Source organism: Mirounga angustirostris, unplaced genomic scaffold (genome assembly GCF_029215605.1).
Source record: "Mirounga angustirostris isolate CCGP_5_RB_7025 unplaced genomic scaffold, mMirAng1.0.hap1 SCAF_4, whole genome shotgun sequence".
NCBI classification, from domain to species: domain Eukaryota; kingdom Metazoa; phylum Chordata; class Mammalia; order Carnivora; family Phocidae; genus Mirounga; species Mirounga angustirostris.
Window position 1 is genome coordinate 61,413,533 of NW_026991712.1, and position 12,686 is coordinate 61,426,218.

General features: G+C 35.9%; 1 protein-coding gene and 1 pseudogene across 3 annotated transcripts in view; one reads left to right on the forward strand and one right to left on the reverse strand.

Annotated features, from left to right (window-relative positions):
• TRAM1 (translocation associated membrane protein 1) overlaps window positions 1-12,114 on the forward strand; it is a 32,193-nt gene extending 20,079 nt beyond the window's left edge. For all 3 annotated transcript variants that reach the window (XM_045896410.3, XM_054512566.1, XM_045896411.3), the window contains exons 7-11: window positions 1,101-1,171; window positions 1,275-1,379; window positions 2,419-2,562; window positions 2,908-3,068; window positions 10,541-12,114. In XM_045896410.3, coding sequence (XP_045752366.1) covers window positions 1,101-1,171; window positions 1,275-1,379; window positions 2,419-2,562; window positions 2,908-3,068; window positions 10,541-10,614 — 555 coding nt within the window. In that variant the 3' untranslated portion in view covers window positions 10,615-12,114. The remainder of the gene's footprint in view (window positions 1-1,100; window positions 1,172-1,274; window positions 1,380-2,418; window positions 2,563-2,907; window positions 3,069-10,540) is intronic.
• On the reverse strand, window positions 8,523-9,277 carry LOC135363943 (small ribosomal subunit protein eS8-like; annotated as a pseudogene).
• Window positions 12,115-12,686: the final 572 nt, after the last annotated feature.

Sequence of the window (12,686 nt, forward strand, 5' to 3'; positions counted from 1 at the left end):
CGATCCCAGGACCACGAGATCATGACCTGAGCCGAAGGCGGACGCTTAACCGACTGAGCCACCCGGGGCGCCCCTCCCTCTCTCCTTTTGTAAGAAATATTTCATTGGAAGTTTAAAAATTAAGACAGCTTATTTTCAGAGATCCTTCTCTCTCCAATTGGAAGAACCACTGTCAACTTGGTATCATGTCTTGGGTTTTTTCCCTGAGAGTCCCAAAACATAGTAGCATATATAGTACTATTCGACTGTCTTATGTTCTGCCTTTCTAACACTTGAGTTTTTTACCATTCTTACTAGAGAAGAGTTTTCAGTTTCAGAACTGCAAGTGTAAAATCTCTACTCTTTCTCCAAAGATTTGGAGAAGTAACTACTGAAATGTAGAAAGAGACGTAGAGGGCCAATAGAGACCTGAACTCAACTGTACTAGATGCCAGAGATGAGTTTAGTGAGCTTCCAGGGGAATACAGTTCAGTCCACTTAATATCAACCCTCCATTTAAAAAATTGCAATTAGCAGCTGTCATACATGAATAGTACTACCCAGGTTTACTATAGCCTGATACTATATATATATATATATATATATATATATCAGGCTACTATAACTATGTTCTATATATACATGGAACACAGCAAAAACCAGAGTAGAAATGAGATGTATATGCATTTCATAAATTAACAAGTGTTTATTGAGTTTAACGCGGTCAGTTTTTGTGGGGGTTTTTTTTTTAAGATTTTATTTATTTGACAGAGAGAGAGACACAGCGAGAGAGGGAACACAAGCAGGGGGAGTGGGAGAGGGAGAAGCAGGCTTCCTGCGGAGCAGGGAGCCTGATGCGGGGCTCGATCCCAGGACCCTGGGATCATGACCTGAGCCGAAGGCAGACGCTTAATGACTGAGCCACCCAGGCACCCCTAACACTGTCAGTTTTTACAAACATCTGTGACTGCAACTCAAGATGAAAAGCTAGATTTTACATCATAATTTAGTGGGTATGTGTGTGTGAAATCTGTAATAAAATTTTCATGAAACACTACAATATGCTGTACACAGAAATGTTTCAGCGTGTTTTAATCTATAATGCATCTCTCTATTTACAGGAAGATATTCCTCGTCAGCTTGTCTACATTGGTCTTTACCTCTTTCACATTGCTGGAGCTTATCTTTTAAAGTAAGTTGGGGTTTTGCTTGGATGTGTAAATGGGACTGGGTAGATAGTGGGTCAATCTGTCTTAATTGATAATTTTTACATTTTAAATTTGTCTTTTTAACAGCTTGAATCATCTAGGACTTGTTCTTCTGGTGCTACATTATTTTGTTGAATTTCTTTTCCACATTTCCCGCCTGTTTTATTTTAGTGATGAAAAGTATCAGAAAGGGTAAGTTGTTTAGCCCTTCTCTTTCTTGTGTAATTGAAGTCAACCTCTGTGTTGCCAAGGACTGTGCTATTGCGAAGGTCCATGCTGGGGGCAATTATATCACTCTGGCAGCTGTTAGTAGTAGCTTTAAATAAAATGAAACAATTTTACAATTCAGGTTGATATTTTATTCTCTAAAATGGAGTCTCCTCTTTGTCCTCACTAGAGAGATGTTACATTGGAACTTGTAATTTTGAAGGTTTTTGGGGTTTATTTTTCTGTTACAATTGCCCTTTTGTTTAATGCATGTTTTTCTTTTGGAGGAAGAGTAATAGGTAGTGATAGATAATAGGAATAGGAAAGAAGAAAATGAAATAATAGATTATATAGCCTAAAAGATATTAAAATATTTCGATGGGAAAATGGGACTGAAAACAGAATTGGAGCAGTATGACTTGTTACAAAAAAAGAAAGTAAAACTAGGCCTATTAAGTGGGAATTGGGTGTCCTGTTAACAGGACAGCTTTTGTTTTGTCCAGCATTTTTTAAAATTATTCTGTGTACCAGTAGTTTTGAGGATCATTAATTATAGTTATATATATTTTTTTAAGATTTTATTTATTTATTTGACAGAGAGAGAGATAGTGAGAGCAGGAACACAAGCAGGGGGAGTGGGAGAGCGAGAAGCAGGCTTCCTGCCGAGCAGGGAGCCCGATGTGGGACTCAATCCCAGGACCCTGGGATCATGACCCGAGCCGAAGGCAAATGCTTAACGACTGAGCCACCCAGGCACCCTAGTTATATTAAAAAAAAGATCAGCTAAACAAAAAGTCAATTATTTCTTTACTGGACTTCCTAGAATCTTAAATCTGCTATGTTATATATTTCCAAGAGTGTGATATATAGCATATCCCAAACCTTTTACTTCAGAATCTTTTTTTGCAGAACAAAAAGAAATGTTGTTTTAATATGCATTTACTTAGTAGGAATCTGATGCCTATTAGAATCTATTCATATCTTTGTAATTTTATGAATTTGACTTAAGACATTTTTCTTACAGGTTTTCTCTGTGGGCAGTTCTATTTGTTTTGGGAAGACTTCTGACTTTAATTCTTTCAGTACTCACTGTTGGCTTTGGCCTTGCAAGAGCAGAGAATCAGAAACTGGATTTCAGTGCTGGGAACTTCAATGTGTTAGCTGTAAGGTACAGCCAATTTAACATTTTTCTCACTTTGTACTGCTATATAGTATGTATTATCCGTTTATGATGTAGATCATCTTAAAAAAATAAAGAGACAAATACGGGGGGGAACACATTCATTTGATTTCAAACCTGCTGCAGTTGCGTATGTCTGAATTGAAATTCTAAGGGTTTTCTTTGAATTTAGAGATTAACTATTAATGGGATAATTGTTTATTAACATCATCTTGTCACCAGTGGGAATTCAGCACCAAGATTATAATCCTGTCAGTGCAAGATAGAACACTGCATTCAATGGCATTGCTTTGATTTACTCTGATTTTTGTTTATTAACCTTAATATCCTCAGAATTGCTGTCCTGGCATCCATTTGCATTACCCAAGCATTCATGATGTGGAAGTTCATTAATTTTCAGCTTCGGAGGTGGAGGGAACATTCAACTTTTCAGGCACCTGCTGTGAAGAAGAAACCAACAGTGACTAAAGGCAGGTCTTCTAGAAAAGGAACAGGTTTGTATTCAGTAAGCAGTGGAAAAGCTGAAGCAGAAAACATTCAAAAAAAAAAATGTTGTGGGGTCTTATTCTAAACTTAATTAAAATTTAAAAAATATTTTTTTTATTTGAGAGAGAACGAAAGAGCACTGTGCACATGAGCAGGGGAAGGAGCAGAGGGGGAGGGAGAGGGACAAGCAGACTCTGGGCTGAGCACAGAGCCCAACACGGGGTTCGATCTCACGACCCTGAGATCATGACCCGAGCCAAAACCAAGAGTCAGACACTCAACTGACTAAACCACCCAGGTGCCCCTAAAATTCTATAAGGAAAATTTTAATTCTGTTTTTAGCAAAATCAGAGGCAAAGTAAAACTTAACCCATTCAATAGTTTGTTGATTCCCTGGGTCAGTTATTCCCCAAAAGCTGTCCACTAAATTTCTCTCTCCCAAGTTTTCCCCTAGACCAGTGTATATGGGCCATTTTAGTCGTGAATAATTAACCCAGCAAGCGGTAGTTTGTGCTTTCAAGCATCTTACTCATATTTAAAAAACAAAACCTCTTTACAGCCCCTCCCCATCTTAGTTCCAAGTAGAACAGCATTTTCTATAACTTTTGATTGCTTGATCCTTCATCTTTGAGCCTGCATCTACCCTCTTTTCTTCTTCTGGCTTTTGACTGAAATGCATTGACATTGCAGTACTTTTTTCAACTAGTATTTGGTGTTATAATAGGAATTGTAACATAGGAGTTCATTTTTAAAAATATATCAACTCTGGTTTGCTCCTTAAAAGTCTTCATATTTGATAGTTTATGTCCTCCAGCCCTGTCCTATTCAAGCTTGTCTCAGCAACTCTTGGGCCTTTGCATTTCATATAAGTTTTAGTACATCTTGGTCAATTTCCACCCCCCCCCCAAAAAAAAACTCTTGCTGGGATATTAGATTGGAATTACATTGAATCTATAGATCATTTTAGGGAGGAATGAGCATTTCAGCCCATGAATATGGTATATACTTCCATTTACCTAGATTATCTTTAACTTCTTTCAATGATATTTATTTAATAACCATTTTGTTGGGATCTAAATCACATACCATAAGGTTCACCCTTTAAAGTATATGGCTCAGGGGCGCCTGGGTGGCTCAGTCGTTGGGTGTCTGCCTTCGGCTCGGGTCGTGATCCCAGAGTCCTGGGATCGAATCCCCACATTGGGCTCCCTGCTTGGCAGGAAGTGCTTTTCCCTCTCCCACTCCCCCTGCTTGTGTTCCTCCTCTCTCTGTCTCTCTCTGTCAAATGAATAAATAAAATCTTAAAAAAATAAAGTATATGGCTCAGTGGTTTTTAAGTATATTCACAAAGTGTGTGAGCCACTAATTCGAGAACATTTTTATCTCCCCAAAAAGAGACCCAATGCCCGCTAGCAGTCATTTCCTATCCTTTCCTTCCCCCTGCCTCTGGCAGCCACTTACCTATTTTCTGTCTCTGTGGATTGGCCTTTTCTGGACATTTCATATAAATGGAATCATATAAATTGTGATCTTTTGCAACTGGTTTCTTTCACTTAGCTTATACTTAAGGTTCATACATGTTGTAGCGAATACCAATACTTGATTCCTTTTTATGGCCAAGTACTATTCCATTGTGTGGATATACCAGATTATGTTTATCCACTTACTAATTGCATTTGGGTTGTTTCCACTCTTTTGCTGCTGTAAACATTTATGTACAAGTTTTTTTTTGAACACCTGTTTTTGCTCTCTTGGGTATATACCTAGGAATGGAATGGCTAGGTCAAATGGTGATTGTATATTTAACATTTGCGGGAGGAACCGCTAAAAGTGGCTGCACCATTTTACATTCATTGTTTTTTACATATGATATCCAGTTGTCCCCTGCAGCATTTGTTGAAAAGACTAACCTTTCTCTATTGTGTTGTCCTGATACCCTTGTTGAAAATCAGTTGATCAAGTGCTTCCAGGGCAGAATAAGTAACTTGTTTTCGGTGGGGAGAGGAAATCAGTTGATCAAAAAGTAGGAATTTATTTTTGGGCTCTCAATTCTGTTTTTGCCTATTCTTTTTTTTTTTTTTTTTAATTTTATTTTATTGTTATGTTAGTCACCATACATTACATCATTAGTTTTTGATGTAGTGTTCCATGATTCATTGTTTGCGTATAACACCCAGTGCTCCATTCAATACGTGCCCTCTTTAATACCCATCACCAGGCTAACCCATCCCCCCCCCCCCTCTAGAACCCTCAGTTTGTTTCTCAGAGTCCAGTCTCTCATGGTTCATTATGCCTGTTCTTATGCCAGTACCACACTGTCTTGATTACTGTTGCTTTCTAGTTTGTTTTGAAATCAGGAAATGTGAGTCCTCCATTTTGTTCTTTTTCATTCTTTGGTTATTCTGGGTCCTTTGAACTTCCATATGAATTTTAGGATCAGCTTGTCAGTTTCTGCAAAAGCCAGCTGGGCTTTTGATATGGATTATTTTGAATCTGTCGATTCCCTTGAAAAATAGGAACATGGATGTCCTTCCATTTATTTGGGTCTTCTTTCATATCTTTTAGTTAAATTTTGTAGTTATCTGTGTATAAGTCTTGCCCTTCTTTTTATTTCTAAGTATTTTATTCTTTTTGATGATATTGTAAATAGAATTGTCTTCTTAATTTCTTTTTTGGATTGTTTATTGCCAGTATATAGAAATATAATTGATTTTTCCATATTGATCTTTTATCCTGCAACATCACTGAACTTTTTAGGGTTATTATTTAGTAGTGGGGTTTTGTGTGAATTCCTTTGCATTTTCAGTATGCAGGACCATGTCATCTGCAGATGGAAATAGTTTTACTTCTTCCTGTCTAATCTGGATGATTTTTATTTCATTTTCTTGCCAAATTGCCCTGCCTAGAACCTCCAAAACAATGTTGAGTGGAAGTGGTGGGAGCAGACATCCTCATCTTGTTCCTGATATTATGAGGAAAGCATCTAGTCCTTTACCATTAAGTATGATGTTACTTGTGGGTTTTTCTAAATGCCTTTATCAGCTTAAGGAAGTTCCCTTCTATTTCTGGTTTATTAGTATCTTTATTATGAAAGGATGTTAGATTTTGTCACTTGCTTTTTCAGTATCTGCTGAAATCATCAAATGGTTTGTGTCCTTCATTTTATTGATATCATGTATTACTATTTTTTTTAAAGATTTTGTAATTATTTATTTGACAGAGAGAACACAGGCAGGAGGGAGGGGCAGAAGGGAGAGGGAGAAGCAGACTCCCCGCTGAGCAGGGAGCCCGATGCAGGAGCGGGACTCGATCCCAGGACCCTGAGATCATGACCTGAACTGAAGGCAGACACTTAACCCACTGAGCCACCCAGGTGCCCGATATCATATATTACTATGAATTGATTTTTGAATGTTAAGGCAACAATGCATTCCTGGGATAAATCTCATTTGGTCATGTTATATAAGATGTTGTTTGATTTGATTTGTTAGTATTTTATTGAGCATTTTTATGTCTGTATTCATAAAGGATATTGATGTGTATTTTTTGGTAATATATATTATTTTCAAATGTAAAACCAGTCTTGCATTTCTGACATAAATTCAAGTTGATGATGATAATTCATCACTTTTAATAGATTGGTGTTTTCAGTATTTTTTTAGAATTTTTGCACCTGTGTTCATATAAAAGAATGGCCTCTAATTAGCCTGGTTTTGTTTTTGTAATGTTCTTATCAGATCTTGGTGTCAGGGTTGTGGTGGCTTTATAAATAAAAGTATTGGGCAGTTTTATCTTTTGTGTGATGTCAGCATTATTTCTTACTTAAATGTTTGGAAGAATTTACCAGTGAGGCCACCTAACCTAGAATCTTCTCTAGGGGAGGATATTTTACCTATAGATTTACATTCTATAATAGATAATAGGATTATTCAGATTTTTATTCCTTATTGTGTCTCCTTTGGAAAGTTGTGTTTGTCAAGGAATTTTTTCATTTCATCTAACTTTGCAAGTGCGTTGGTAAAATTATAATATCCTCTTATTCATTTGTGTAGAATAGTGGTATTTTTTATTTCCTATGTTAGTAATTTATGCCCTTCTCTCCTTTTTTTTTTCCCCATTTGCCAAGAACTAACATTTGTGGGCTTTTTTGTTGATTTTCTTAGTCATATCATTGATTTTTGTTCCTATTTCCCTTTCTTTGGGCTTGATTTGCTGTTTTGTTATTTGTGGTTTACCTTCTTCAGATGGATCTTTACATCATTGATTTTCTGCCCATCTCGTGAATTACTTACAATTAAAGACAAACTTCCCTTTCAGCAATGCTTTAATTGAATTTCATAGATTTTGATATGTCTTTTTCATTATCATTCACTTCAGGATATAATTCCAATCTGATTTCTTTGACCCATGGATCAATCATTTATTAATGCATCGTTTAATTTACAACTACTTGGGCATTTTCTAGTTTTCTTTTTGTTACTGATTTTAGCTTAATTCCTTTATGGTTAAAGAACATATTCTGAATGATTTCAGTTCTTTGGAATTTGTTAGACTTTCATTATGGCTCAGCATGTGTTCAGTTTTGGTAAATGTTCCATTTAGACTTCAAAAGAATGTGTTTTCTGAATTTCTTGGGTTTTATGTTGTATATCAGGTCAGATTTGTTGTATTGTTCAATCTGTATCTTTACTGATTTGGTAAGAGTTCTGTTTGTTCAGTCAGTTATTGCAGGAGATACCACTTTTCCTTGTAGCTTACCAGTTTTTGCTTTCAATATTTTGAAGATGTATTATAGGTATATCAAAATTCAGGGTTGTTATAAATTCCTGTTGAATTTATCCTTTCCTTTTATTGAATATCCGTCTTCATCTCTAGTAAATGTCTGAATTTACTACTATAGCTACACCAGCTTTCTTTTGGTAAAATGTTATGGTGTATCTTTTTCTGTATTTTTCTACTTTAAACCTTTCTTTATCCTTAAATATAAATTGCATCTCTTGTCAGCAGCATATAATTGGATTTAATTGTCTGATAATTATTGTCTTTGTTTTTGGAATTATACTGATGTGCCTGGGTATGATTTTCTTTGTATTTATCCTATTCTCTGTCATATAGAGCTTCCTGAATCTTGGCTTGGCTTCTTTTATCATTTTTGGAAAATTCTTGACCATAATTTCTTCAAATACTCTTCTACCCCATTCTCTTTCTCCTGTCTTTCTGGGACTCCAATATATGTTTTAAACCCTTTTTACCCTGTCCATGCTTTTCTGCATTTTTCATCCCTTTTTTTTCTGAGTTTCAATCTAAGTATTTTTTCTGTTTCATTGATTTCTTCTGTTGTGCCTAATCTGCTATTAAATTCATTTATTAAGTCTGTATTTTCAGTTACTGTATTTTCCAGTTATAGAATTAAAGATTTTAGTTCTCATGAAATTCTCCATCTTTTCATTTATTTTTATTACTCATTGTTCTTTTAATGTCCCTGTCTGATAACTCCAGATGTGGATCAGCTGAGGATCTTTTCTTTTCTCTTTTCTTTTTCTTTTCTTTTCCTTTCTTTTCTTTTCAACAGTAAACATCTTTATTACATGAGTTGAAGATAGGAGGGAAGATGATTTATTTGCTTTCTGGACCTTGATTTTCCTCAAATAGAACCCCAGTTCCTTGCCCTCTAGCACATAGCCCTCTGCTCAGCCACACTGACCTCGTCTTCAAGCAATGCACCCAAGAGGCCTGCTCTGGTAGAACTGCTCCTCCAAAAGACTGCTCATTGTCGCTTGCTTTTTCCTTTCATTATATTTCTTCTGAATTTTCTTTGATTCTTTTTTGTTTAAAATCTCTTCCTCCTCAGGAGTCAACTTAACCCGCTTCTTGCAGCCCAGAAGTAGTACATAGTGGGAATCATACCATTGTCAGGATGGTGTGCTGTCAGTGAGCACAGTACAGTTCCTCACCAGGGCCTTTGTGGACTACTCATTCATTGTTGGATCCTTTACAGACAGTATCAGTAATGCCTCTTCGGCGCTCCCAACACTCACAGCACCAGGAGAAGTTCCCACACCCAGTCTCAAGGCAGGGTACTTCTTACTGCCTCCCTAGATTGGGACTGTGTGTATGGGGCAGAGCATCCCAGCTCATACTTCTGCTTCTTGTGGAAGGGCTTTCTCTTGCCCCTGGTCTTGCAGGGCTTGTGCCAGTTATCCCAACAGATGCCCATCACTTGGTGCTGGCTGAAAAGAACGAAGCTCTGTTCCTGATACATTTTTTTCTCTTAGTTTTTAGTCATTTGGTCTTGCTTTCCAGGATGCCTGGCAATTTTTTAATTGAATACTGGACGTTTTATGGTAAAAATGTGTGTAGGTTCTAGACGAGTTTATAGAGGCTCTGGATTGAATATGGGTAGATCATTCTATCCTGTCAAAACTGATCTATTCCCAGTTTGCCCTCATTCCTAGAACATCAACCATTTGTACAGTCTGTCTTCTCTGACAGACCCTGGGTTCAGATTTTTTTCTTGCTGTCATTATGAGACTAAGCAGTTCTCTGTTTAGCTTTGTACTTGCATAGGAGTTGCTTGCTGCTTGATTTCTCTGAGTCTTGCTTTGTGTGTGCACATTCAGTAATTGTCACATACCTTATGGGAGAAATACACAGAGCAGCCTTCGGGGGTTTTTTTTTTCTCCTTCAAACAGGCATTTTTGTATTCCAACTTTTATGGATATTTTTGGAGGGAGGGTTAGTCTAACAATAATTACAGATCAATAGATCGATTAATAGATATCTCCATCATAACTTGAAGAAGGCAGCCATAGTACACTCCTAAACATAAGAGTTATCCTGAACACTGACTTTGTCTTTTAAAGAAACATAACCCCAAGAACTTTGCTTACAGACAAATGTGAAAGTTCTTTATTGCTACCAAAAGTACTGCTCTTAAAACTATTTTAAAATTCTTCTCATTGTTTTTTAGAGTTTTCTGTCTTCTCTCTGTCACTTTTTTCTGCTTTCAGTAGTAATTGCTTTATTTTTTACTGAGATGCAATTGACAGTTACTTTTTTAAAAATGTGCTACTTTTAGGGGCACCTGGGTGGCTCAGTTGGTTAAGCATCTGACTCAGGGTTTCGGCTCAGGTCATGATCTCAGTTGTGGGATCAAGGCCCATGTTAGGCTCGGTGCTCAGGGCAGAGTCTGCTTCAGATTCTCTCTCCCTCTCCCTCACACACTCACTCACTCTCAAATAAATAAAATCTTTAAAAAATTTGCTACTTTTAGTTCATTGTGTTTAACATGTTACCAGGTTTTATGATTGGTTAAATACTAGTAAAGGTCTATTTACTGCTAAATAAGTTTTACCTAAGGGCATGCAGATATTTATTGGGTTTTTAAATTTTCTTTTCTGAAGGTACTTTTATGTATAAATATGATACTATTTGCATTTCTTTATAAAAGAGAGTAATACTGATTCTTTTCTCTTTTCAGAAAATGGTGTAAATGGAACAGTAACTTCAAATGGAGCAGACTCTCCCCGTAATAGAAAAGAGAAATCTTCATAATGAATTACAATCTAATTGATTAATGTCCCCAAAGAAATCTGCTTTTTACTATATCTTTCAGCACTAGAGATTTTTTCTGTCCTTAAAAATACAGTTTGTGCTCTTTGATTCTTGCTATTGTACTGTTTCATGCATTTTTTTAAAGGGCATTTGAGGGAAGGATGATTACTATGAGTGAGAAAAATATTTTAGCTTAGACTAAGCTACCTGCCTTCAAAATAGTTTAGGGACCACCACCATATTTTATTTTGTTTTTTATCTTTGAACGTTTTTCTAATGATTTGGAGAGATAACTATTTACAAAAATTCTACATATCAGTGGTAAAATTTCTTGCTCTCACCAATTTTTTATATTAGCAAGATGGCCTGTTCCAGCAAGGTCATATTTTTTAAGTTATCTTTCAGGGTAAAATGGAAATACTATAAAGTTGGAAGTCAAACTTTAATATGTTTTCAGTGTTCTCTAATTTTTAGGAATTTTTGTAGTCTTTACACCTGGGAAAAAAGATTTGTAAATTCACTAAAATAATTGTGTGCTTTATTTTATAGGTAATGGTTGTTAATGTTACATCCCATTTAAAAAAAAGAAAACATACTCTTGGTTACAATGTGTGGAGATTTATTGCCATATATATTGAATCAAAATATATGAACGTAAAAGTACCTGTGAAGTAAAATCTTTCTTGTGCATTTTCAACACTTGTAAACTGGAAATCAGAAAATTAAATATTCACTATAAAGAAGCAAATCTGACTATAGCCCTTTTTGATATGTTTATTAATAATGATTCTTAATGGGGCTTGTTATAAGGTCGGTATGCACAGCATCTTAGAAAAATATTGTTTAACCTGCAAACCCTTTTTAAAAATAATGCCTACTTGATTTATATCTATAAAAAGAATGTCGGGTAATTATATTTGGAAAACATTTACTGCACTAATCTTAAAGAAATTGAAAATTCAGTTGGATAAATAGTCTTACAAAAGACAGTGCTTTATGTTATAACTATAGCTTTGGTCCCATCTTTAATTGAGAAGCATTTATCTGTATAAAACATATTTTTGGATAAATATATATATATATTTGTATCTCTACAGAAAGGCTCTAAAAAACATTTGAGTAAAACATTTGGTTCCCTTTTCTATAATTATCCTTAAAACTTCTTACAGCCGTATTGGGTTTTTTGTTGTCTTCACAGTACCTATACTGCTCCTTTTGGCGTTCACATCTTGTTCTCCATTTCTCACTTTTGTCACCAGCTCATGTTTGTGCCATTTTTAGTATAAAAGTTGCAGGCTTGTTAGGTCTGCAGTTTAATAAGTTGCCATGCTGCTAGAAAGTTGTGCTTTTCTATTTCCAGCTGTTTACTTCCTGGAAAAAGTAGTAGCTCTCTGTAGCATCATGGAGTTTCAGTGGAACCAAATTTTTGCCATTAAAAACTGGCATTATATTGAACTATACATTGAGAAGTCAATCAAAATAAAATTTTTACTTTCACAAGCTGTATCCTGGGCGTTTTCTTTATTGTTAGCAAGTTTTTATGCTATCTTAAGACATAATCTCATTAAAATGTACCATGTTTAAAGAGTATACTCTTGATAGACATTTAGAATAGCCTTTCCCAAAAAAGTGTTTTGCAAAAAAAGAGGATTAGTTTCATATAATTTCTGAGAGCTACTGAGGGGGGGCGGGAAATGGTTAATAACCAAATTCAGAGACTACTGAGTTTCTTTACTACAGGACTGCTCAACCCTTTATATGCAAATAATGCTTCCTGATCCACCAAGAATGTTTGCAATGGGGATATAACATGCAGTGTTTCCCATCTCTTTCGGCTATGGAAACTTCTTTCTATGGAATTACTTAAGAGCATTGTGTTCTACACCATACCATACCACAAGTTTGGGAAAAGGAAAGAAAAAAGCACTTTGTACGTAGCTAAAACTTTATAGGCACACATATATACACAAGTATGATTGTAAATTATATAAGCTTTAGATCCCCTCACCCCAAATGCCCTCAGGAAAGCCTCCAGATCTTGCAGTGTGTCACCGTCACCCGGCCTCAGGTCA